The sequence below is a fragment of the Lontra canadensis genome, unplaced genomic scaffold (assembly GCF_010015895.1).
Source record: "Lontra canadensis isolate GAN:19392208 unplaced genomic scaffold, GSC_riverotter_1.0 scaffold8, whole genome shotgun sequence".
Classification (NCBI taxonomy): Eukaryota; Metazoa; Chordata; class Mammalia; order Carnivora; family Mustelidae; genus Lontra; species Lontra canadensis.
Window position 1 is genome coordinate 194,941 of NW_022631002.1, and position 26,129 is coordinate 221,069.

A 26,129-nucleotide genomic window follows, 5' to 3' on the forward strand; every position below is an offset into this window, starting at 1 on the left:
CCTGTGTGCTCACCCTGTGGTGTCTGCGCTAAAGACCCTGGGGTAGGGTCTAACTTCACGGGAGAGAGCATAACCCGTCAGCACTCTGTCCACGGGCAGCAGGCCTGGGACGAGCTCATTCACCCCTGCCTGGACCCTGGGGGGCAGGGCAAGCCTTTAGAGCGGATGCTCCCATGTGAAAGCGCTGGCTGTCTGGCCATCTCCATGGAAACGAGCTGCAAGTAATGACCTAAACCTGAGCAGTCTGGCTGAGTATTGATGACGTGATCACCTCTCGGGGCAGCAGGCCTAGAAGCAAGCAGTCTCACCACGGCCTGGCCCAGCCTCTCTCTGCTGTACTCTCTCTAGGACACTGGCTCTGCTCTGAAGGTCACCAACTCCCAGTCGTAAAAGGGCTGCTGCGACTCCGGACATACGTCCCCATGAGGGTGTGCTTAAGGAGAGGCTGGGTGTCAAGCTCACCTTGCTTGCCTGTCTCCATCAGAGGACAGACCCCTTCCTGGAGGAGCCCAGCAGACCCTCGTCCTGCTGGCTGAAGCTTACCGCAGGGCACCCTCGTGGGACAAATGTGGATCTAGGACAGCCTGGGATTATGTCGGTCCTCCTCGATCCCACTCACCAAATCCAGGTACAGAGACAAGGACTAAAGTCTGGGTAGTAACTGACAGACACCAGCATGGGTGCAGGGCACCGTCCTTGTCACAGGTATTCACGGCAGAGACTTTCATTGCTGACCCCCAATTGTAGGGAGTCTCCGGCTGGGAACTTCTGACAGGACAAGCTCACAAAACACAAACCACCCCTCCGCCACCGCCAACAGTTGACTGCACAACCATGTCTACACACTGTGGGGGACTTCCCGGCAGGCTCAGCCCACACGGATCCTGGCCCAGAACGAGCGAGCAGCACACCCGATGGGGTGGAGGTCAGGGCCAGGAGGGTGCCTGGTAGACTGGCAGCTCACGACCTCGGTGTCCTTGACCCTTCCACAACCCATCTGGCTCCTGAGCTCCAAGCAGCTCTGTGTGGTGCTGAGTGGCAGGCGGGCCAGGACTTGCCCCAGGTGATGACCCCTCCCCCCTGCTCTGTTCCCTGCCCCCCCCCCCCATCAGAGGCCCCCTAATCCCTGCCATGTACAATCTCCAGAGCCACCAGGACATCCTTCCCAAGGTCCACCTCTCAGCCTCCCTCCAGCCCAGGGCTTCCCTGAAGTTCCCCAATAAAGCCACTGTGACTCTGCCTCAGTGGCGCCCAGCCCTAGGGCTCCGGTGTCAGCCTCTCCAGCCTCTGGCCAGCCTGTCCAGGCTCCCGAGCGAGGCAAACATCTTGGTGTTCTCAACTGGGATGTCGCAATGGAAACCTGTGGGACCTTCTCCACGCTGTGGCTGGCCCAGACTGTGAGGGCAGGGTGACCACGGAGAGAGCTCACATGGGGCTGGGGCTTGGCTGCATGTGACCCTGGGTCATGTTCTCTGCTGGGACACCTTGGGGGCTGGGCGGACCCAAGACCCACCTGCCTCACACTAGGCCCAGAGTCCAGCCCCAGGAAAGAAGAGCCCGTGCTGCCGGAGCGCGACCCATTCCCATTTATAGACGACACAGGAGGCAGGCGGACGACACATCAGCATCTCTACTCCAGGGAACTGGCCAATTCCGCCCAGAACAGCAATCAGGAACATAATTGTACAGCGTTGGGGCACGGCATCTCTGCGGGCTCAGTCCCACTCCCCGTCCCCCTCGGGGTTGTCCTCGCGAGCTGCCTCCACGTCGTGGAAGTGGAAGTTGGCCATCATGTCTCGCACGGCCAGCATCAGCCTGTTCAAGCCTTGGTTGTGGTTCGGACCCCCAGCCCCTCCGTCCTCCAGCCGCTCCCCCTGCAGCAGTGAGACTCGTCTGAGCTGGGGGGCTGTCCTGGGTCCTGAGGCCCAGTGCTCCCACCCCAGCTCCCCCAGGACCCTGTTGGGAAGAGGAAGCTTCAAACCCAAACTCAAGGCCAGGCCCCAGTGCGAGGTCCAGGAGCCATGCCTGGGGGAGGGGCTGAGGTGGCCGCAACGGTTTCAGGCAGGCTTGTCCCGGCCTCCTGAGCGGGCTGCGGATGCCCGCGGCCCGGCCTGAACCCACGTGGCAGAGAGAGGCCGAAACGTGCTCACATACCTCCATGGTATAATTAGGCAACAAAGACCGGAAGAAGAGGGCGATTGTGTTTCCATGGCTGACGGGACTCAGCCTGAAAGAGGAGGAAGGTTGGTCAGATGGTGCAGCTGTGCGCCCGGCCCTGGGGCTGGGGGCGGGGTGCACCGAGGCAGCCAGCACAGCAGCTGGGGCACAAGCTCAGGCCTCCCAGGGAAGGTCACCCAGAGGGGGCGAGCCCTTGGGGACCTGGCTAGCTAGTTCAGCAGAGAGCAGAGGGTCACCCGCCGCGGCTCAGTGGCTCGTTTTTGAGAAAAGCCATGCAGGGGCTACAAAGTGGTCACGGGAGGAGAAGGTGCCAGAGTGTGCTGGGGAGTGCCCTCCTGGTAAGACATGGCGCTGGAGCCCATGTGAGGGCTCCACTGGCCATGTGAGGACTGGTGGCCTTGGACTGGCCCAGCCCTTCAAGCACTCCTCAGGGCTACACTGTCCAGCAAGGCAGCTCTCTGAACCCACCAACATTAGAAATGTGTAAGTGTCACCTTGACTGATCTAAGAATTAAAGTGGGCACTCTTTCCCTAGAAGCACGCAGTCCAACTTTTAGAACCTAATTCAGTTAAGAAAAAGCTTTTTATTCTACATAACGTGCTCAACTGAAGCCTGGAGAGGGCACGCGTTCTGGAATGGGAAAACCTGCCTGGGACTTCCAGAGCTACAGGTTGTGCTGACAGTCTGTGGTAAGGCCACCACTCAGCCTGGAAGGCCACAAGGAAAGCAGAAGGCAGCTTTCCATGATCCAAGGCGAAGCGCCGTCCCGCTCCACTGCGGCTCTCCTGGGCTGGGCCACACGGGCCCTTCTCAGTCCGCAGGGCCCCAAGCACCGGCAGACTCGGGCTGTGGCTTTGATATTACACTGCTTGCTAGGTTCCGCACGTAACACGGCTCCATGGCGCCGCGTAGGCCACAAGGGCGCAGCTAGTATGTTTCTCCAGCTTCCCACTGTTACGTCTGACACCTGCTCTAGAACCCCATGGGAAAACGCTCCTTCGTCAGACAAGCAAGTAAAAGGACATGGCTGGCAAAAGTGGACCTACAACCCCGCATCACCCTGTCCTCGGGGGCCTGGGTCTGGAGGAAGCAGGGAGCCCCAGGGAGCCGAAAGCACTGACCTCAGAGCTACACAAGCAAAGGAGCAAAGCAGGAGGCGGAGAGGTACCTCTCGGGTCTGACGTAGGAGTAGATCGTGTCCAAAGGAGGCAGAGGGTCGAAGCCCATCACAGACTGTGTGGTCACATCCTTCAGAAAGGGAAGCAGACCCACGGTGAAGCCCGGTCGTGCCCCCAGTAGACTTCCAGCTGATTCCAGCCTGGACCAGCCTCTCCACGAGAAATCCGTCAGCCGAACAGAATCGGTCCTTGGCTGCGCGGCTGCGTCTGCTGGACGCCGGGTGAAGGGTGGGGACAGCCTTGCTTCCACCCAGACAGGCACTCTGCCCCACTCAGATGGCCAACGATGCTTGTCGGCCAAAGGGCCCGCGCAGCAGGGGAGGAGCAGAAAGCCACGCTCCCTGTGCCAGGATCTCTCACCAGAGCACCCCAGGGCCCCCGTTCTGAGCCCTGGGAGGTCAGCTGGCCAGGAGCAGCCCCCCTCTCAAAACCCCAGCTGTGAGGGAAGGGGCCCGCAGGCGACAAAGCCCCCATTTCCAGGCCCTCTCCCTTACCGGGGGGAGGGCAGCAACAGCCTCCTTGACCTCGGACAGGACCACATGCCGGTGGATGTTCCTGGGCGCCCGCTGGTAGAGCACCTTCCGCCTGAGGCCCGGGGGGAAGAGGCATAGGCATGTGGCACAGAGCCCGCCCTGGCCCCACGGCCACCCTGTGACCACCACCCCGAGCACAGGGCTTTACCACCCACCAGGCCGGGTGCTGCCCTCGCCCCCACCGGCCCCCAGCCCACCTGCTCTCACACGCTCCCACCGCAGGGTCCCCAGAGTCCACCGCCTGCAGAACCTCCCGGACGTTCTCCTCCAGCCAGCTCACGGTGGCAGGCTCCTTCCAGAGGAAGTGTGACCTTCCAAGGTATAGGCTCACCAGCTGGCTTAGGGCGGGGGGGCTGGCTGTGGGAGACGGGGGCTCGTGAGCTGGGCCCGCCAGGGCATGGACTCCACACACCCACCAGCCCCTGGGGGGAAGCACAGGGGCCCATCCAGCAGCCTGGGGGCGAAACAGAAGGGCTGCTGAGCTGGGACAGGCCGCTGCCCAGCCGTGGGGATACACAGGCATCTGCTTCCACCAAGTGTGTACTTTTTAGTAAGAACAAGGTCTTTAATAGAATTGCCAAACAGAAAGGGCATGTGTAGGTCTGCATAGGCAGAGATGCTGGAGGAACTGTGCTGGTTTACTAACAGGGTCTGAGGATGGCCTCAGACCACGGCTCCCACGGTGCACGTTTTCCTTTTTTTTTCATGAGACATTTGGGAAAGACAGTTGGTGCACATACAGCTGTGTGACTACACTAACACCCGTAGGGTTACCAACCCCACCCAGCAGGGCTGGCGCATTGGGCCCCACACCCTGCCCGCTTCTCAGCAGGCAGGCTCGTGCTTGGGGCTGCATGTGGCCCACATGCTGGCCGGCGTTGCGTCCAGCCCTCCACGGTGGGAGAACGGTCTGGCCGCCAAGGTTCCCCGCAGTGAGCACCTGGCAGGACTCTCCCTGGGGCGGGAGAGAGCAGTGATGGCCGGCTTCATGAGCCTCCGGTCTGAGTGAAAACGGTCCCGGGCTCTGCTCCCAGGGGCACCCCCACAACCCACCTGTGGGCAGGCACTGTCCTGTCTTTACCTGATCTCGGCCTCCGGGCCAAAGAAGCGGTGCGTGGCGACAGCGGCATCGGGCCGCACGCTGCAGTACTCGAGCAGAGGCAGGAGCACTGCAGGAGGAAGCAGGGGCCCCCAAGGGCATGTGACGAGGTGAGGCCAGTCCGCCCGTACCAGCCCCCAGGGGGCCTCAGCCACCTCGGACAGGGTCTCTGCTCTGCTGCCTCCCAGGGGCCCCATGTGCATCCGAGGGCACCCCCACAAGGCGTCCCCACACATTCCACCTGCGGGCTACTGGAGGGGCCAGCTCATGGGGTTCGGGCTTTGGGTGCAGACACTTGCGACAGCGCTCTCCCTCTGAGCACTGGAGGCCGAGTGGCCAGGGACAGGAAATAGCAGGGCAGCTCAGTGGGCAGCAGGACCCCCAGGCTGTATGGAAACACCACCAGCAACCATTCCACGGCTGCCAACAGACCCGAGACTGTACGGAACCACCGTCAGTCGTCTCACGACTGCCAACACCCCTGGCCCCACAGCAACAGCTAGCGCCCACCAGGGGCCTCGCCTCCTCGCTACATGCAGCTCGATGAGGAAGGGTCAGTTCTCCCAAGACTTGGTGGGAACCCTCACTGACACGGGCTGCGATCCTATCCCGGCTACCTCCTCACACCTTCACCCCCTCATCTACACCCCCTGCTCTGTTGTGTCCCTAGCACCTCGTATCACCTGATACACTATCCTTTTCAGCTCCTTCCACTGTTGGCTCCCTGCCCCAGGCTGTGAGCCCGAGAAGTGGGGACCTTGGCTGCCTCCTCTACCTGGGACGCAGCAGGCTCACGGAGGTGAAGCGTGACTGACGGGGCTGTGGGGACAGTGTGCCTGAGCCACATGGCCAGTTGCTGGCACACAGCCCTCTGTGAAACCGCACGTGGCAGGAGGGCCCAACTCCACCAGGACCCTGAAGGGACAGGAGGCTGCTCTCTGACCTCCTGTCACCACCGAGATCAGCCCGCAAGACTCTGTCCCCACAGGGACACCGGCCCACGACTCCAGAAAGCTCAGGGAGGGTGCAGGAGCCTGTGCTGTGCAGTCCCAGGACAACCTTGTCTCTGAGTTCTTCAACTCCCTGGGAAGTGCGGTCTGCGGACCGGGTCCCTCCTGCACGGCTCTGCTGACTCCCCGCAGCTCAGGCCCCTTCCTCTAGAAAAGACCTGTCTTCTGAGAGCAGGTTTTTCTCTGTCAATATTGAAACACTCATCCTAAAACCCCAAGACAGTTGGAGACCAAAGTCACTTCTGACTCATGTTCAGCTTTCAAACTGTGCTTGGGTGGGGGTGCTCATGAGGTTGCACCCACCTCCGGGGAACATGGTGAGGGCCTGTCGGATCAGGACAGATGCCTGCTCCCTAGCAGAGCTCAGCTCCTGTTCTGGGAGGTCTGCTTGTTGACTCAACAGGAAATAGGCCAACGGCACAGAGAAGGCGAAATTTGGGAGCTGAGACAGGTTCCGATGAGCCTGCAAGGGCCAGAGAAACAAAGTCTGGAGCACTAATGTGGCAAACACAAAGGACGCGCAATTTCCAGATGCTCCGAGTCTGAGCCCTGGCGATGAGCACAAGTGTTGTGCTGGCATCTCTCTACTTGGCATAAAGAACTTCATGGCACGTCTGGGGGCTCTCTCCTAGCAGGAGACAAGTAACAAGGCCAGGATGGTGGTGGTGGCGGCTGGGGGGGGGGGCACCGGGCGGGATTCGACAGGGACAGAAGAGAGGAAGGTCCCAGGGGAGGTGGAGTCAAGTGGGGTCACAAGCGCCCACAAGCAGGCAACCCGTGCTCACCCACAGTGGGAAACTCGGGAAGCCCGGGTCCAACGAGGAGCGTCCTTCCCCCTGCTGGGACCTGATCACATCCGTGAACGTGGCCGAGCACTTAGCTGGCCTTTCTCTATGTGTCCGTAACAGACAACATACCACGGGCCAGGTTTTCTCCACTAAAGCAGGGCCATGGGCTCCACAGATCAGCAAACATTTCCCTTTAGCCTTGCTGTGGAGGGAGGGTGTGCTCCCTGGAGCTGCATTTGGGGGCTCCGGAAACTTCTGTAAACTAGGTCCCCAGAGGGGGGGCTCCTCGGCCAAAGAGCAAATGAAAGGGTTCAGAGTGACTCACGTATTTGGTCATTTCTCAGGGACACCCACCAGCCCCGCCTCATGGGAGGTGGTCAGGGTCACACATCTCCAAGAGGGCACCAGCCCACAGAAACATGTTTTCTAGCGGCCGAATTAAAAACAGAATAGGTGAGGGGCGCCTGGGTGGCTCAGTGGGTTCAGCCGCTGCCTTCGGCTCGAGTCATGATCTCAGGGTCCTGGGATCGAGCCCCACATCGGGCTCTCTGCACAGCAGGGAGCCTGCTTCCCTTCCTCTCTCTCTGCCTGCCTCTCTGCCTACTTGTCATCTCCGTCTGTCAAATAAATAAATAAAAAATCTAAAAAAAAAAAAAAACAACCCAGAATAAGTGAAGTGAATGTTATTACTATTACACTTAACCCTAACCCTAAAACAGCGTCACTGCAACAAGCTATCACCATCAAGGTCAGCGGTGAGGCAGTGCATTTTTTACAGTTCTGCCTTGAGGTCAGGACCACGGCGGTGGGGGTGTGTGTGTGTGCGTGCGTGTGTGTGCGTCTGTCCCATAGGGGCCCCACCCCCCACAGCTCGGGTACCTGCGGAAGCAGAAGCAACCCAGAGGGAGACCGGCGGGGGTGGGGGGCGCACCCACCTCCCACTCCTGGAAGAGGCGGATCAGGTACTCGTAGTTGCGCGCCCGCAGGGCCAGGTGGTCGATCAGCAGCAGCATGCACAGGGGGTCCTCGTCGGGCTCCAGGCTTGGGGGGCGGCACAGGAGAGAGAGCGCCGCGTGGGCAGGGGCGGGCAGCTGCGGGCCGCAAGGACCCTGGGCATCAGCTGCGGGCGCTTACCTCAGGATAAGCTTGCAGAACTCCAGCGCCGTGCGCGGGCAGCCGCGCTTCTCCAGGAAGCTCATCTGTTTGTAGAGGGCCAGGTAGAAGCTCCTAGACCCAACACAGTTCCTGTTGAGCCAGGGTGGCCGCAGTCCCCCAGCCGCACCGCCACCCACTATGCACTGGCGCTTCCCAGGCAGCCCCAGAGGCGCGAAGGGTCACGAGCGTTCCTCCGTCTGCGGGCCCAGTGATGCTCCGAGCTGTCCAGTTACATGGGTCCCCAGGGAGCCCAACAAGCTCGCCATTAGCTCAGACTGTCCTGTTTTTGGTTTACTGTTCAGCATCTCCTGCCATCACTACTGGGAACCGCCAGTCCCACGGGCGGCTAGGGCGCTGCTGCTGGGTGTCAGGTCTGCTGAGCTGGGTCCTCTGGGGGGCTGGGATTGTTACCAGTGGGCACCACCCTGCTGGGCCTGCACGTGTCAGTGTGTTATAACCTGTCTCCGAGAACCAACAATCTCACTGGAGAGACAAGTGGAACGAACACAGAACCAGACAATCGTGCAGTGGGGGGGTCCAGGTGTCCTGGGACCCGGGCTGACCGCCAAGGTGTGTGTGCGGGACAGGAGCAAGGCTGCTGGAAGCCCTGAGTGGGTGAAGAGGGCACCAGGACAGGACACACCCATCTCCCCTGCAAGGCCCTGAAGGCCAGGCCGAGGGCAGGAATTGGGGGTGAGGAGCGCTGGTGCCAGAGCAGGGCTCTGGGGCGGGAGACACATCTGTGAGAAGAGAGTGTCACACAGTCATCCCGTTCAGTGCAGGGAGCGGGATCAGACTGCGTTCAAACAGCTCGATGACGGAGGAACGTAGGGCTGCCCACAGAACGTTCCAGAGCATTCCAAACTCATAGGGCACAGATCCTTTTGTCCCAATATACAAGGAAACACAACTACACACCCCCTGATCAAGCAGCGGCTTATCAGACTCATTTCTCTCAATGACAAATGTAACCCCAGGCTAGCCCAATCCATCTGTCCTCGAGCCTGACCCGCTTATGTTCAGGTTACAAACACAGTGAGATCCCCTGGTGTGAGCTAGCAGGTGGGACAGCTCGGGGACAGACCCCTGCCACCTGCCCTAGCTGCACCTACATGGGTACTCACATCCCATCACCGCACTGACCCACCTCGACACACCTGCCACCCTGGAAACGCACCTGTTCTCGGGCCTGCGGTAGTCCAGCCGGCAGGTCCCGCTGGTGAGGCTGAACAAGGGGTGGAAGGCGCACTCCATGCTGTACAGCGCTCTCTCTGAGGGCCACACGGACACCGGGGGAGGGGTCACGGCCAGCGCGCGGCACCTCCAAGCCTATCCCCCAAGGCTCACAAAGAAAGCTCTCAAAGGAAGAAGGGAGCACAGCAAGGGTTCTGGAAAGTGCCATGGCGCAGCTGTGACCCTGGGGATCACGAACGCCACTCTGTGCACTGACCTCACGCAAAGGGACGACTTTCTAGACAGGGAGATACAAACACACGTCCTCACAAAACCCACATGCACACATCCACAGCAGCTCAGTCACAGGACTCAAGAAGTGGAAACTACCCAAGAGTCTCCCAAGTAACACACCAAACACAGCCCATCCCCACTACAGAGCATCATCTGACTGAAGAGGAGGGAACCCTGAAGACATGACGGTAAATGAAAAAAGCCAGGCCAGGGTGCCTGGGGGCTCAGTCAGTGACGCATCTGCTTTTGGCTCAGGTCATGACCCCAGGATTATGGGATCGAGCCCCGAGTCGGACCCCAAGTTCACTGGGGAGTCTGCTTGAGATTCTCTCTCCTTCTGCCCCTCCCGCCACCTCTCTCTCCCCCTTCCCTCTTAAAAAAAGCCCTGGCAGTGGCTATGTATGGCCAGCACCTTCTGGGACAGCGCCTGCGCTCCTTCAGCAGAGGGGGTGCTGGGCCCGAGGGATGGCAGGGCCGGGCGCCCAGGCGAGCTCTTACCGACGAGGTCTCGGGCCATCTCCTGATCCTCCTGAAAGCGACAAGCATCACTGAGCTGCAGCAGCGAGTCCACGTGGTACGGGCTAGTCTGGAGCAGAACCTACAAGCAAAGCAGGGACGCTGCTGGGGCCACAGGCCATGCCTCCTGGACAGCCTACAGCAAGGCAGCAGCCCCAGGCGGGGCTTTCTCTCAGTCACTGAAACCAGGCTCATCGGTGCTGCTCAGCTGAATTACCAACCAGGCCTGTGGTGGGAGCTGGGACTCTGTGCCTCAGCACCTCTAACTTCACCCTCTGCCAGTCCCCCAAGCCCCAGGATCCAGGCGTACAGCAGGGGTCAGAGGAGCCAGAAGGAGAAAGGGCTTGTGGGCCGAGGGACTGCAGGCTGGGATCCAGGTGCGGGGCAGCCTGGTAACTGAGGAGAGGATGTAGGCTAGGCAAAGACGCTCTGGGGGACACACGCACCACGATGTTATTGGGCTCCATGGACTCCACCGCCGCCAGGAACTTGTGCTGGGTCTGCTGGTACTCCTCACTGTGCTCAAAAGCAAAGGAGGAGAGGCCCTTCTTGGACTCCAGCAGCCTCATCGACAGACCTGCGGGGAGGGCAGCATCAGGCCCCTCCTGTGACCCCCACGAGCAGGCTCGGGCATACCCCACTGAGTCCCCATAAGAGAGTCTACTTTCCCACAATGCCCAAGGCTGACTGCCCGTGGTGTGGTCCACACCAGCTTCCCGCCTATGCTTTTCCCAGGAAGAAGCTGCTTCCCCCACGGGTGTGGCCGGATCACCAGTGCCCTAAGACAGCAGAGGTGAGGACACACAGGGTGCCACCCCGCCACCATCTGGCTGGGCTTGAACCCCAGGCAGAGCCCAGATCCAGCTGGGCCCGGGAGACCAGTGGAAACCCTTTCTCCTCCTGCCAGAAATTGGGTGTATGAAGCCGTTTCTTCCTAGGAGCCTTCAGAAGCATCATAAAATAGGTAAATGGTTCCAGGCTACCCTCCTGCTGCACCACGGAGCCAAGGAAACTCGTCTGCCTGGCTCGGGGCTTCTGCGAAGAGCTTCCCGTGTCCACGCTGCCGGCACACGGGACATGGGCAGGGCGGGGCCATCATATGCTCCCTCCATGACGACTCTGGGTGCCCTTGTCTCTACCCTCTCTCCCGCCCCAGTCAGGCCCTAAACCCAGGGGCTCTCAGATACGAGGTGTTTACGCTATACCCCAAGTGCTTCTGCAAAGTTGCTGATCTTAAGTTCTACAGACTTACTAGCTGGTAACCAAGTACAAACTATCACACCTGGAAAATGAACGAGATCGCTTCCTACAATACAGTATCCACAGGAAGAAAGTAGAAAAAAGCTGCATGAAACCCTATTTGAGAAAACACGCAGCTGGTGTACGGGGGCCAGGGGTCCTGGGTCCTCCAGCGCCAGGCCACGGAGCCCACAGAGCCGCGTACCTGCTCTGCCGAAGTCACAGCCCCTCACCTGGTTTGGCGTACCGCGGCCATGTGCTCTTCGGGGTCGTGAGCCAGGTACACTTGGGGTACACTCGCTGCCTCTGCCTCGGCCTGGGGAGAACAGACATGCTCATAGCTTCCCTTCACTGCCTGACCCCTGCAGGGACCGTGGAAACAAAACTGTGGGGAAGGGAAGGATGGGGGCGGGGGTGGCAGAGTGATGGCCAGGACACAGGACAGGCCAGGACCATTGGGGTGCCTGGGGAGCTCAGCTGCTCAGTCTGCCTTCAGCTCAGGTCACGATCCGGGGGTCCTGGAACTGAGCCCTGCTTCGGGCTCCCTGCTCAGCGGGGAGCCTGCTTCTGCCTCTCCCTCTGCTGCTCCCCCTGCTTATGCTCTGTCAAATAAATATATAAAATCTTAAAAACAAAAACAGAACAGGACCACTGCCAGACGAAACTAGAAACTGTCACCTAAATGACCAAACAATCAGAGAAAGAAAAACAGAAAAGGGGCGCCTGGGTGGCTCAGTGGGTTAAGCCTCTGCCTTCGGCTCAGGTCATGATCTCAGGGTCCTGGGATTGAGCTCCGCATCGGGCTCTCTGCCGGCAGGGAGCCTGCTTCCCCCTCTCCCTCTCTCTGCCTGCCTCTCTGCCTGCTTGTGATCTTTATCTGTCAAATAAATAAATAAAATCTTAAAAAAAATAGAAAAACAGAAAATTTATAGTCCAGCAAAATGGCAGAAAGGGTAAAAAGGAAACAAAAGTAAAACACTGAAAATAAAGACATGGGGAAGAGTGAGCCTGTAGGCGCCCTGTGGAAGGAAGCGATCTGCATCCCTAAGGACCAGGCGGACAAATGCCACGCCAGACGGGCACAGAGGACAAAGGGAGGGCCTCTGTGCCTCTGTTCTGAGGTGGTCCTCTCCTCCCCTCGCAAGATGCCACCAGTGCAGCAACAAGTTTTGAAAATGGAAAAATGGTAACCATGAAAAGAACTGGTGTAGCAGGACACTGACGTCAACACGCTTCTGGGTGGGAATGACCAAGACAGAGCACGAGGGGGCGGCCGGAAAGGGAGGCCCGGCTCCCGAGACGCTGTGCCTGGATGGCCCCCTCCCCTCGGCCGTGCGCTCCACCTCCGTTATCCGGGGGTCTCTGCAAGGGCCAGACCGCCCTCTTGAAGCTGTGGCCACAAACAGGTCATATATTGTTCACTGAGGCTTTTTTTCTTAAGTAACAGGCAAGTGGACATGTGGACACTTTTCTCTATACTTTGATAATCTGAACCATTTCATTGAGAAAAAAAAAAGTATGAGTAAGAACTGGTCTGTATTAGAAACAGGAGAAAAAAGCATGTTTCTTCTCCTGACAAGGCAGCAAAACTGCAGGAGAAAAAACATGGTACCTGAAAATCATGGTCAAAATCTAAAGAAAACTCATCATCACCTATAAAATTTTAAGCTTTTAACCCTGAAATCTTGGCCAGCTTAATTTTTCTCAATTAGCAGCAAAGCCAACACGGGGTTTAGATTCTGGGATAAGTCTGATCTTTGTTATGTAACAGTTCTCAGTGTTTGATGACATCTGGGAGACGCAGAGAGAAATGCTCAAACAAGGGTCTGTTGGCAGGACCGTGTGTGGGAGGGTGGGTGTTCAGCCTTCCGGACCTCGAGCACCGAGGCCAGCTCTGATTGGGAGCGTGGATGCCCAGAACTGCCTGGTCCCCCGAACTGCAGATAGAGCTCAGCCGTGCACTGAGCAGGGGAGCAGGCAGACACCAGCAGGGCAGCAGGAGGGCTGTCCCTCCCGCTGTCGGGGGGGGAAAAAGCCGCGCCCAGGCCTCTGTAGAACTGAAGGCGCTGCCAGAGAGGACGACCAGAAACACACCGAGTCCGCCTGTGTGCAGGGTAAGGGATGAGGGAGATGAGGGAACCGGAGCTTCTCAGGGAAAACTTTGGTGGGACTTCAAGTATTCAGTCGATGTTCTAGAAGCTACTACCATAAACACAGTAACTATAATCCCTGCGAACGACCATTACACAAACGTACGACTGGGCAGAATATGAAGGCACAGCAACGACCGACCAAGCCAACCCAAACCAGCGGAACAGGGTGGGGAGACATGCCGTCAGCCAGGTGACAAAGAGGAACACCCTGAGGTGACAAGGGTTTTCATCGACATTCTGGAAGAAGACAAAGTAGAAACCCTTGTGTCCTGAATAACCTGACACCCAAGATAAAACCAAAACCATTAGCAAAGAACAAGAACAACTGCTGGTCAACGACCTTCGACAGAATGTAAGACCCCAACCCCACTGCAGCTCAGACAGCAGGGGCTGCCTACGTGGAGGGCAGCGGAGACCTGGAGCTGACAACACACGGGGAGAGCCACGGCTGGGCAGCTTCACTAGAAATGACCCCCAGCTGCAGGGAGACCACAGCAGCCTGTGCCCTGGGGCACGTGCATTCCCCTCATCCACCTAGAACCCAGCCAGGCAGAACCAGGTGGTGCGGCACACGGCAGAGGGGCCCAGACGGGGGCAATAAGCTCTCCTGAACGGTGATCTTGGAGGGGGGCTCAAAGGAAACAATTTTATTCTAAATTGCCCCAATTTTTTTTTTTTAAGGTTTTGAGAAAAAGAGAGCACGCACACGAGAGCATGTGTCTGCGGGGATGGGGGGCAAAGGGGATGAGGGAGCAGGAGGCTGACTGAGGACAAAGCAAAAGCTGGCACCTTGCACCCCCTCTCCACCCGCTCCCCTCGGTAATATGTGTAACATTCCTCAGGCACCCCTGACAGCCACAAACGAGAAACAAATAGTTAACTTGCAGAGATCACAATCCTGCAAGACAGGAATCTTCCAACTATCTTGATGGTAATGGCTTGCTAAAAGACAGTCGTCTCCCCGCACCTTGTAGGCCCTCTTTAGCATATGAAAACTCCGTTGAAACCTCCCTTTCCCTCACCTTCCCCCAACCGCAGGGTACATAACCTGCCATCCCTCACAACCCGGGGCAGCGGCTGTTCCTGCCCACGGGTCCTGTCCCCGTGCTTTCATAAACCATCATTTTGCACCAAAGATGTCTCAAGAATTCTTTCTTGGTCATCGGCTCCGGACCTCAGTCCACCAAACCTCACCTAGGTTCTAGAACTTCATCAAAGGGAGAGAGAGAGACAAGCAGGGCTCTAAGTGCAGAGCCCAAAGTGGGGCTCAATCCCAGGACCCCAAGATCATGACCTGAGCTGAAAATAAGTGTCTGATGCCCAAGCGACTAAGCCACCCAGTGCTCCTTGCCTCAATTTTTTTTATAACAAGCATTTAATTCTACATTTAGAAAAAATACATATACTGAAAAGCCAAAGCTTCTGCCCGTGTGGAAGCTCGCAGTCACAGCCCGCCTCAATGCTGGGGGTCAGGAAAGCTAACACCCACCCCTTCGACACACAGTCCTGCAAACAGACCCTCGTGCTCAGAGCATTTCTCACTGCATCTCCCACAGGTCGTCAAGCACTGAGAACTGTTACATAACAAAGGCCAGACTTATCCCAGAATCTAAACCCTGTGTTGGCTTTGCAGCTGATGAGGAAACAAAAATTAAGCTGGCCAAGATTTCAGGGCTAGAAGCTCAAAATTTCAGGACCTCCAGAATCTCTGTAAAATTGTGACTCACATGCTAGCAAAGGCGGTGTGAGGGATGGAGCCCATGGTCATGGAAACAGTCAAACACCAGCTCCTCCCTGACCCTTCAGGTTCCGAAGAATTTGCAGAACCAGAAATTCGAAGGCTTTCCTTTGGCAAGGAGCTTTACCTCCCCTCCCCCAAAGGTTCAGAGGCCTTGAGAATACTCCCGCACATTTTTTAGAACAAAGCCAGTGTTGTGCTTACCTTTGTTCCCCAAGGACAGCTCGAGCACCAAAATACCTTTTCAGCTCTGTGTCTGGATTCAAGTGTCTAGAAAATTGAAAATTTTACAAAGAAAAATGAAATGGAGTTCTTTTACGAGTCTGGGAATTCTGAAAGGTCACATAAAACTCAGCAGGGAGAACGGCTACTCTGACATGAAAGACAGCCGGCAGGCCTGCTTTCCCCCAAACCATGCGGATCGCAAACAGAAGCGGCCAGGACTGCGGCTGAGTCAGAGCGGCCTCAGGCCTAGAGACCAGATCAAGGTGGGCTCACCCACATAGGGAAAAAAAGCTTTTGGAGCACTGGCAGCGGTCTCTTGAGTAAGAATGGGGTTTCATTAGGCATCTACTAGGACAAGAGAGGAATAATTTATCACAGAACGACATCTTACTTCAATACCATTCAAGAAAAAAACATTCCCAGATACATAAAGCTAAAAGACGGGTCCTTGGAAACAGAGTATTTCCCCTTTCCTTCTGTCTCCTTGTTCCTATTGCCTAACTGTTTGGCAATAACCCTACATTGCTGGGGCGCCTGGGGGGCTCAGTGGGTTGAGCCTCTGCCTTCGGCTCAGATCATGATCCCGGGGTCCTGCGAGGGAGCCCACATCAGGCTCTCTGCTCAGCAGGGAGCCTGCTCCCCCCACCACCCCACCCTGCCTGCCTCTCTGCCTATTGTGATCTCTGTCAAATAAATAAATAAAATCTTTAAAACAAAATAAAACAGGGATGCCTGGGTGGCTCAGTCGGTTAAGCTGCTGCCTTCAGCCTGGGTCGTGATCCAGGGGTCCTGGGATCGAGTCCCACATTGGGCTCCTTGCTCAGTGGGGAGCCTGCTTCTCTCTCTGCCTCTGCCTGCCACTTCGCCTGCTTGTGCTCTGACAAATAAATAAATAAAATCTTTAAAAACAAAGCAAAAACAACAAATCTACATTGCTTTTAGATACAGGAAGTCTTTCTCAAATGTTTTTTTCCTTTTCAGGGAGTCTGTGTCTCAGCAGAGGGGAGAGAGCTGTACCTGTGCTCCACATACAGGACATGCTTCTTGGAGCTGAGGGGAGGCGGCCCCGGGCGGTTGAAACCACTGCTGTCCTCAATCCTCTCCAAGATGCGATCGATATCTTCCAGCCCATTTTCCTAAAAACACCAGAACAATATATTAATCACCACAGTAACTTTATTTTAAACGTTGTAATAATAACAAAGTTATTTTTATAAGAAACCCACATTATATTGTTTACATTCCGAAAGACATTATAATCCTAATACTGAGTACTGCAAATATACTTAGAAAAAAGGGGAGAGTTTAGCATTGGCAGGACCACAGAGCCAGAAGGACCCTTGAAGGAACTCAGTCACAAGCCCAACTGCTAGTCCTATAGGAGTGCCACCTCTCCTGGTGGGACTTGGGACCAGAACTACCAGCGACAGGTCCAGAAAGCTACAGCCTCCTCAGGAGACACTGCATCTGACGGTGGAGACTGAAGGAAACAGGGTTCTGACAACAGACCACACCCAGAGGTTCGCACCTCACCAGCCCGTCAGTCCGGCGGCCTAGAAAAAGCTCAGGGCACGGGGCCAAAAGACTGAGAAGGGACTCTGCCGGCCAGAGAATGTCACATCAGATGGTGGCCAGGACGTGGCTGTCAAGAGCGAGGGCGTCTAACCCTCAAGAAATGAAGTGAAGGAACATCAGCCAAACTTGGTTTGTGACCTTCCCTAACCTCTGAACTAGATTCCTAATGGGAAGAAATCAAAACACTAAATAAAAATGAATTGCTTCTACCACCACTTTGAAAAACAGCCAGATGCACATACCAGAATTTCTCCTGTAGTGTTTTTCTTATTTTTCTGTTTCTTTTTCTTCTTTCGGAGTTTGCCACTTATATTAGACTAAGAAAAGAAGCACATTTTGGTCAATGGAAAGAGACAATAAAATGTGAAAATCTGACAACTAAAGCAGCAAGCTGAAAAGGGACATGGGACCTCAAGAGACTCACAGGGCCCAAACCATCCACCCATCTGCCCTCTGCTTTCGTCTTTCACTTTGCCAACCACCATCCCTACCACACGTAGCTGCCCTGGAGACGGGGGCCCCTGTACACCTCCCCCCATACCCTCGGTGCCTCTGCCAGAAACCCTCTGGTGCCTCCACCCAGCCACCTCGCACCTTGCAGTGTCCAGCCCCCCACCATCCCGAGCTCGGGCAGGGGTCCACGCCACCCATGAGTCCGCTCTCTCTGGCTGCACTTGTCCATCACTTGCTGCACAAACAAGCAGAAGCCCCCCAAGAGACCCTCTCCTGTGCCACACCATAGCCACACTGCGACACTAACCGGGGTTGCAGTTCCTCAAGGCCTGGCACCCCCAGAGCCCTGCCCACCAGACCAGAGCCGCAGCCACACAGTCCCAGAGCACACACAGGATGCCGAGCACAAGCAGACCCTCCCTGAGTGTAAAGGCAGGTCGCGTGCTAGGGAACCTTGTCGAGGGGACCCTGTATGTATCCCCTTAAGAGCTTCCTGCAAATCTTCTCCAGGGTCCCAAGGAAATTGTGGAGCAGCTGCAAGGGCTGAAAATGACAGCACAGAGTGGGGGTGGTGGCTCCCCGTACCTGCTCCGGGGCCACTGCCTTGTCAGCCACTTCTCCAGCCTTCTTGCGGTCAGCACCTCCACTCTGCGACCTCCTTCTGTTCCCTGACACCACAGCGCCCGTGAGCAGACCATCGGGTCTCTCCCCATTGAGCACAGGTCCCTCCTCCAGGTCTTCGATGTTGATCTGGAGAGACATAGGCGAGAACAAGGATGTTCCAGGTGTCCCGGCTACAGAGTAAACGGTGATACTGAGCTGCGTCACAGCTGAAAGCGGGGCAGAGCTGGGGCAGGGAGACCTATGCAGGGTCGCTCTGAGGTCCCCGTGGGAAGAAAAACACCCATGTGGATGCGCCCCGCAGAGCTGTGGTTCTTCCCTTCTCAACGAGCCCTGCTTTAGGGTCATCTTAGTCAACGAGCCCCAGAGATGCCAGGGCCCAGGGTGGCTCCTTGCGTCTCTGTCTTTACAGCTGACGTAATAAGAATCCCCAAACCTTACAGCCGATCGCCCTTGCTGACCACCACCGCAGCCCGTGTTCCTGCCACCCGGAGCTCTAGCTCAGTTCGTCTGCAGCAGCCAACGGGACAAGGGGCTAGAGACAAGGTACGCAGGGACTAACTTGCCCAGAGACTCTTCCCTGATAATAAAAGGAGCTCACACAACAGAACCTTGCACAGCAGCACGAAAGAGTGAACCGTGCGCACACTCACTCACACGCACTCTCACACTCTCAGTCACACTCACACGCACTCTCACACACTCTCACTCACACCCACACTCACTCACACGCACTCTCACATTCACTCTCTCACTCACGCTCACACGCTCACACACTCTCACACGCACTCACACTCACTCTCAGTCACACCCACACTCAGTCACACGCACTCTCACACTCTCACTCACACCCACACTCTCAGTCATACTCACACACTCAGTCACACTCACTCTCGCTCTCACACTCACTCACAGTCACACGCACTCTCACACTCACACGCACTCTCAGTCACACACCCACACTCTCACACTCCGTCACACTCAAACCCACACTCTCACAGTCACTCTCTGTCACACTCACTCACACTCAACTCACTCTCTCACGCTCACACTCACTCTCGCACTCACACGCACTCTGTCACACTCACACCCACCCACTCACACTCTCAGTCACACTCACTCACACGCTCACATTCACTCTCACTCATGCTCACACTCTCGCACGCACACGCACTCACACTCACCCTCACACGCACTCTCGCTCTCACTCACACCCACACTCTCACAGTCAGTCACACACACTCTATCACACTCACACCCACACTCACTATCTCACTCACTCACTCACACATTCTCAGTCTCACTCACACCCACTCACACTCTCTCACACTCTCGCACTCACACCCACACTCTCAGTCATACACTCTCTGTCACACTCACACTCTCACACGCAATCACGCTCACACTCAGTCACACTCACCCTCACACACACTCTCTCACACCCACTCACTCTCAGTCACTCACACAGTCACACGCACTCTCACACACTCTCTCTCACTCACACCCACACTCAACTCACTCACACTCTCACACTCACTCGCTCACACTCTCGCACTCACTCACACCCACTCTCTCACAGTCACACTCACTCTCGCTCTCACACTCACGCTCACTCTCACGCTCACACTCACTCTCACACTCACACGCCGGAGGCGAGACGGGGTGCGCTGGGTACGAGCCACTGGACAGGTTCTGGCCCCTCAGCCAGTCAAGGAATAAACACACAAGAGAGGCCAATACAGAACAGCGACGACGGTGCCTCATCAGCTGGCACCGACGGACCCCACCTACTGCACTCAGGCCCAAAAAGAAATAAAACTGAGTCTTCAATTTACGGCATCTGAAAAATATAAAGCTCAAAACATAAAATAAAAACGCGATCTACTTTAATCCCCACAACCCTGAGATAACCTTCTTATTTATTTATTTTTAAAAGATTTTATTTATTTCTTTGACAGACAAGCAGGCAGAGAGGCAGGCAAAGAGAGGAGGAAGCAGGCTCCCCGCAGAGCAGAGAGCCCCACCTCTCAGGCTCTCTGCTCAGCAAGGAACCTGCTTCTCCCTCTGCCCTTTCCTTGCTTGTGCTGTCAAGTAAGTAAAATCTTAAAAAAGACAAAACAAAACAAAACCAAACCTTCTATTGGGGGGTGGAAAAAAAAAAGGACGCCTGGGTGGCTCAGTCAGTTAAATGTCTGCCTTCCACTTTGTTAATGATCCCAGGGTCCTGGGACTGAGTCCCACATCCGGCTCTCTGCTCAGGGGGTAGTCTGCTTCTCCCTCTGCTGCTCCCCCTTGCTTCTGCTCACTTTCTCTTACCAAAAAAAAAAAAAAGGGAGAGAGAGAGAGTGAGAACAAATCTGAGATCATACTGTACCTGGTGAGTTTTCATTTTTTTTTTTTTTCTTTTTGAATCTACTGTCTCAGCTGGGAAAGTATCAAAGAAAAGAAAGTCCGAACAAGTTTTGTATCCTTTGGTTTTGCTTGCTTTGTTCACCAAGGGAAATTTCCAAGTGGCAAAGATAAATTTCAGGAGTATATTATGTCTGTCTGTCTATAAATCCATTCCTGACTTGAAAACGCTAGAATCCTACCAAAGCAGCATCTGTCCCAGCACTACCCAATACTATGGAGAGTCCTATTGTGGATACCTTTTGAGTGAGAGTGCCAGGGGCCCAGGTGTGGTCTGGTTGGTTTAGATTTGGGAACAAAGAAAGAAAACTGGACTGAGGCCTCCTGGGGCATTTCCTCTCAACAATGGGGAGAACTGGCACCTAAGCTTTCTCCAGCATTCAGCCAAATGGTACCTCCAACGCTTCCAGTGAAGCTGGGTGCCACCCAACTCTTTTTTTTTTCCCTTAAGATTTATTTCTTGGGGTGGGGGGCGCCTGGGTGGCTCAGTGGGTTAAGCCGCTGCCTTCGGCTCAGGTCATGATCTCAGGGTCCTGGGATCGAGTCCCGCATCCGGCTCTCTGCTCAGCAGGGAGCCTGCTTCCCTCCTTCTCTCTGCCTGCCTCTCTATCTACTTGTGATCTCTCTCTGTCAAATAAATAAATAAAATCTTTAAAAAAAAAAAAAAGATTTATTTATTTAAGAGCAAGCCAGTGTGTACACCAGGGCGGGGGCCCTGCCAGAGGCGCCTGCCAGAGAAAGAGGAAGAAAGAGCTGGTGCAGACTCCCCACTGAGCATACATCCCCAGGTGGGGTCAATCCCAGACCCTGAGATCATGACCTGAGCCAAAATAAGAGAGTTAACCGCTTAAATGAATGAGCCATCCAGGCATGCCCCCCCTTATGATTTTCTTAATAATGCTTTCTCTTCTCCAGCTTACGTTAAGAACACAGTACACAGACCATCCCGCTGTGTGTGGCTGATTGTTTCTGGCCATGTCTTCTCACCAGACTTTCAGAATCAAGCAATTCCTGGCCAAGAAACAAAAGCAGAACCGTCCCATTCCCCAGTGGATTCAGGTGAAAAGCAGTAATGAAATCAGGTCCAACTCCAAGAAGCGGCGATGGAGAAGAACCAGACTGGGTCCATGGGGCATCACACGTCATGAGATGGCACACCTAGTTGGCACACGTATTTAATGAAGCTGCATGAAGACCACGTTCTATCCTCTCATTCTGTGAACGTCCTTGCTACCTGCCCAACAAACATGTTTTCTCAGGAAAATGATTTTGTTGTTATTACGCCTCGGCACCAGGAGGCTGGTTCAGTGATAAATGGGAGACCCTCAGACTTTCCAACTCAACAGCTGCTGTTGTTTCTGGTCCCTGCAGTGCTGAATTCCGCCTCCTGTCAGATCACGCACAGCACCGTCCCCTGACAACCAAGTATGTAAAACGTGGCTAAGGGGTGCCTGGGAGGCTCAGTGCCTTAAGCATTTGCCCTAGGGTCAGGTCATGGACTCAGGGGTCCTGGGATCGGGTTCCCCAGTGAGCAGGGTGTCTGCCTGTCCCTCTGCCCCTCCCCCAGCTCACGCTCTCTCTCAAATAAGTAAAATCTTAAAAAAGAAAATACAGTATATAATACATACAACATAGCTTCTATGTCATCAATAAAGCTTCCAGCAAACAGTAAGCAATCAGTAAGTAACTTTGGGGGGAATCAAAAGTTATAGGCAGATTTTTCAACTGCATGGGGATTCATGCCCCGGCCCCAGTGCTGATCAAGGGCTAAATGTAATTATTTGTGAAATATTGATCTTCTTCACTTAGAGGGAAAATTTCTCAAATGCTATCAAGTCTGGTCATTTTTAGAAGTGGGTCTGTGTGGTTTTTAGCAGACTGTCGAGGTAGCCCTTGACTCCCAAAATACCGATTTCTGTTCTACATCATCCACAATCATTGCACAGTATGTTATGCTGCAAAACTTGAACTCTACATTTAAAATGGGTGAGTTTATCATCTACATATATTACACTTCAATAAAGTCAGTTTTTAAAAACAACTCTGAATGAAATAGAAAAACGATTTCTAATCTAAAGCCAAAAAAAAAACCACCTCTCAACCAACAGCCAGTCATGAGGACAAATTCGTAAACGAACAAAGGACAGTGTCTCTGCTCAGCTTTCCTCTCCTCAGGAGAACGGAGCTGGCCTCTGCACGTCTCTCAGTAAACCACTTAGGGTCACGGTTCTCCTTAAGCGCTACTGCACCCTTCACTTGGTTTCCAGTATCATTTAATATCGACGTTTGCTGAGTGTTGACTAAAGGCTGCACATGTTAACTCCTGTATCTCTGATGACAACCCCATCAAGTAAGTGAGATCATCCCTAACACCCAGGGAAACCAAAATTTGTGTCTGGTATCTTGTCTACATTCTCTCGGCTTTGAAGAGGTGGAGCCAGGATTCAAACCTAGGTCCTTCTGCCTCCAAAGCCTGCATGTATACATTCTGGCTGGAGACAACACCTGCTGGTCCTCTTAGAGGAAATGCTGACTCACGTGGTTAACTTTTCTGCATATCTGAGTGCCAGACACAGGGTGGTGGGGACACGTTAGGGAATGGCAAGTCTGTTTCCACAAAGCTTGTGCTTCAGCAAGGAAACAAAGCAACACCAAATTTAAAAAAAAACAACAGGTAATTTGTACAGTATATTCTGTTCATTGCCAGGGAAAATGAGAAAAAAAAAAAACAAAACAGAAGAAGGGAAATGGGCATGTGGGGGTAACTGTCCTTTTTTTGAAAGATGAGCCTAACATGGGTCTTGATCCCAGGACCCTGGGACCATGACCTGAGCTGAAGGTAGGAGCTTAACTGACTGAACCACTCAGGCACCGCTTTTTTTTTTTTTTTAAAGAGTTATTTATTTTAGAGAGAATGAATGTGGGGGAGGGGCAGAGAGAGAGAGAAAATCCTCAAGCTGACTCCCTGCAGAGCAGGTTGTCTGAGGGTGTGGGGCTTGATCTCACAACCCTGAGATCAAGATCCACAACTCGGCAGCCACCCAGGCGCCCTGGGTAAGTGTACTTTAAAAGCAAGTAGGAGGGGTAGGCAAGCCTGAGGAAGCAACATCTGACCAAAACCTGAGGGAGGAGTGAGCCATGTGTCACCTGCATACAAGATGCTAAAGGCAGAGGAGAGAGCAAAGGGGACAGATCACTATGGCTAGAGCACAGCGAACAAGATTATAAAGAAAACAGGTAGGAGAGCTTATGGGGCGAACTGGGCCAGCCTGGAACCACTAGGGGGTTGTGAAAAAAGGAGGGCTGAGGTCAGACATGTGCTTAACAGGGTCACTATGGCTGGCCTCTGTGTTCAGAGACTGCAAAGGAAGAAGAGCAGAACCAGGACTGGGCACAAGGATGGTGACGATCCAGGCCACAGGCAATGGTCACCCCCAGGTGCTGCACCAGTGGTCTGAGTGTATCGTGTGAGAGAGAAAGCAGCTCAGGGATGCCCTCACGTTGCTGGCGTGGACAAGAGGAAACGTGGAGATGCCCTCCACAGAGACTGGGAAGCCTGGAGGAGGCAGGAAGGGCAGTGAGCATTGGACACACTGGGTTTGAGATGTCTGTGAAAGGTCTAAGAGGAGACAGATGTTGCGCTGTATACATGAATCCCAAGACAGGGAAGGACATCTGAGCCGATGATATCAACATCAGAAAGAAGAAGGGAAAACACAGACAGCAGAGCCCTGAGCAGAGGTACAGCCCTTGGGTCCCTGTGACAGGATCTCACAGTGAGGTCCACATCAATGTTCCTCCTCTCCTTTCGCAAGTAAGCTCCTGCCACTTTTTCCATTTCTCCCAAACACTCTGCCCTCTGTCCATCTATCCTCCTTTCTTCTTCAGCAGAACATTAACTTGCTTCAGAGACAAATACCATGACAGGGTTTAGAGTACAGGTTTTAAGCAGGAAGCCTAGATTTACTCTGCAGGTGTCACTTACTACCTTGTTTGCACAAGGGGACACTAGGACCACCTTCCCAGACTACCAGAATCCCATGACACAGCAGCAGTGCCTGGAATGTGTAAATGTCCTCCAAACAAAAGCTACTGGTGTTAAAGACTGAATCTGGGGAATATGGGAACCAGGAAGCACAAGGGGGTCAAACGTCCACGGAGATGGCCGACGACAGCACAAGCTGGTATCACCCTGTGCACAAGTGAGGTGGGAAAGAAGACTTGGGTGTTCTGGAAGAAGTCAGAAAAATGACTGGCAAAGTTAAGGGCACATGATGGGACAGGAATATTGGGGAGACAGACTGCTGCGAGTCCAACTGCGGGAGCTGGGGGATAAGCACACGCAGGTTAATACCACTCTTGCTTCTGTACGTGTTTGAGATGGTTTATAATAAAAATGTCACAAAGAAAGAAAGGAAAGAAGGAAAGACAAGAAGCAGGGTGGGGGCGCCTGGGTGGCTCAGTGGGTTAAGCCGCTGCCTTCGGCTCGGGTCATGATCTCAGGGTCCTGGGATCGAGTCCCGCATCGGGCTCTCTGCTCAGCGGGGAGCCTGCTTCCCTCTCTCTCTCTCTCTGCCTGCCTCTCCATCTACTTGTGATCTCTGTCTGTCAAATACATAAATAAAATCTTAAAAAAAAAAAAAAAAAAAAAAAAAGAAGCAGGGTGGAGGGGAGGGAGAGACGTCCAGTCGCAGAAGCAGAACAGGTGGAGACGACTATGGAGGATCTGAAGACAGGACCCGGCCCCACCTGCACCGTCTCTCGCCTTCCGAGGGAAGGTCAGCACTCTGGACGCCCAGCTCCCCAGCTCCCGGACGGGCAGCCCCCGCTCCCCACCATCTACCGACGGGAGCAAGCGCGGCCCAAGAAAGCGCTGACAAAGGTCCCTGGTCTCCGTCATCTGCAGACCCACCGCCGGCTGTTCGAGCGCTCGGGCACAGCGAGGAGGGGTCCAAGCTGAGCAACACAGACACGCTGGCTGCCCGCACAGGGCGGTCGGAGAAGCGAGCGCAACGCGGGGCGCGCACAAGCGAAGGACTGACTGCGGCCAGCTGCAGAAACCCCGCGGGGCGCGCACCCCTTCAACTCGCGTCCACCGCGTTGGTGCTGGGCCAGACACCTGCTGCGGGGGACCCAGCGATGAGCCAAACACCAAGTCCTGGGCTGGGAGGAGGACACAAGGCTGCGCGGCGCCCCTGCGAGCGCCTGGCGTAGGCAACGCCCAACCCTGCGACCGAGCCAAGAGACCCCAGGGTCGGAGACGTGAAGCCCCGCCCGCCGGGCTGCGCACCCGCCCCGACGTCACGACCACGCCCCCTCCGCCGCAGCCCGGACCGCCACGGCCCTCCTCGCCGCACCCGAGCCCGACGTAGCCACGCCCACCACCGCCCCCGCGGCAGCCCAGACCACGTAGCGCCCCGCCCCGTGACGTCACGGGCCCGCCCCTCCCACTGCCTCCCTCCCACCGCCCCCACCCCGGGCAGCCCCGTTCCTCACCAGCTCGAACCGGTTGTTGACACAGACGCCCTCCTTCCCTGCGCCCCGGGGGCGTCGGCCGCCTGGACCCCGCTTTGGACCTTCTTCTTCCGCATCATCGTCATCGTGGAGGACAAACTGCAGGGCGCCGGGCCCAAGGGGCTCCTGGCCGCGCTGTTCCCCCCTCAGCCTCCGGAGGGCCCGGCGCGACATAGGACCCAACGGCCGCTGACGTCTGGAGACTGGGAGAAGGAAGAGCAGAAAAGAGAGCGGCCGGCGCGCCTGCGCACTTACGGCACGCTGGCGCGAGGCTGGC

General features: G+C 55.5%; 2 protein-coding genes across 3 annotated transcripts; one reads left to right on the forward strand and one right to left on the reverse strand.

Annotated features, from left to right (window-relative positions):
- Positions 1-1,575: 1,575 nt before the first annotated feature.
- Positions 1,576-26,126, reverse strand: TCF25 (transcription factor 25). Of its 2 annotated transcripts, XM_032853730.1 has the most exons (18): positions 25,835-26,126; positions 17,894-18,058; positions 17,098-17,172; positions 16,298-16,416; positions 15,260-15,325; positions 11,398-11,480; positions 10,372-10,502; positions 9,908-10,007; positions 9,120-9,213; positions 7,922-8,014; positions 7,723-7,828; positions 6,303-6,462; positions 4,972-5,059; positions 4,088-4,243; positions 3,852-3,942; positions 3,348-3,427; positions 2,155-2,227; positions 1,576-1,874 (listed from the first exon to the last, which is right to left on the reverse strand). In XM_032853730.1, exons 1-18 carry the CDS (start codon positions 26,024-26,026, stop codon positions 1,716-1,718), a joined length of 2,031 nt encoding a protein of 676 aa, XP_032709621.1. In that variant the 5' UTR covers positions 26,027-26,126; the 3' UTR covers positions 1,576-1,715. The 2 variants fall into 2 exon arrangements, 1 of the variants encoding a protein (XP_032709621.1); XR_004382223.1 differs by lacking the exons at positions 1,576-1,874; positions 2,155-2,227 and having other exon boundaries at positions 3,402-3,427; positions 4,088-4,247.
- LOC116865512 (60S ribosomal protein L39-like) lies at positions 21,251-25,751 on the forward strand. Its single transcript, XM_032853718.1, has 2 exons — positions 21,251-21,461; positions 25,666-25,751. Exons 1-2 carry the CDS (start codon positions 21,314-21,316, stop codon positions 25,749-25,751), a joined length of 234 nt encoding a protein of 77 aa, XP_032709609.1. The 5' UTR covers positions 21,251-21,313.
- Positions 26,127-26,129: the final 3 nt, after the last annotated feature.

Coding starts and splice junctions, on each gene's coding strand:
- LOC116865512 (XM_032853718.1), top strand. CDS start 21,314: ATGTCTTCTCACCAGACTTTCAGAATCAAGCAATTCCTGGCCAAGAAA. Junction 21,462..25,665: donor ATGGAGAAGAACCAGACTGG/GTCCATGGGGCA, acceptor CCTCCGCCGCAG/CCCGGACCGCCACGGCCCTC.
- TCF25 (XM_032853730.1), bottom strand. CDS start 26,026: ATGTCGCGCCGGGCCCTCCGGAGGCTGAGGGGGGAACAGCGCGGCCAG. Junction 7,829..7,921: donor TTCTGCAAGCTTATCCTGAG/GTAAGCGCCCGC, acceptor CCGCCCCCCAAG/CCTGGAGCCCGACGAGGACC. Junction 3,428..3,851: donor CTGTTGCTGCCCTCCCCCCG/GTAAGGGAGAGG, acceptor CCCTTTCTGAAG/GATGTGACCACACAGTCTGT.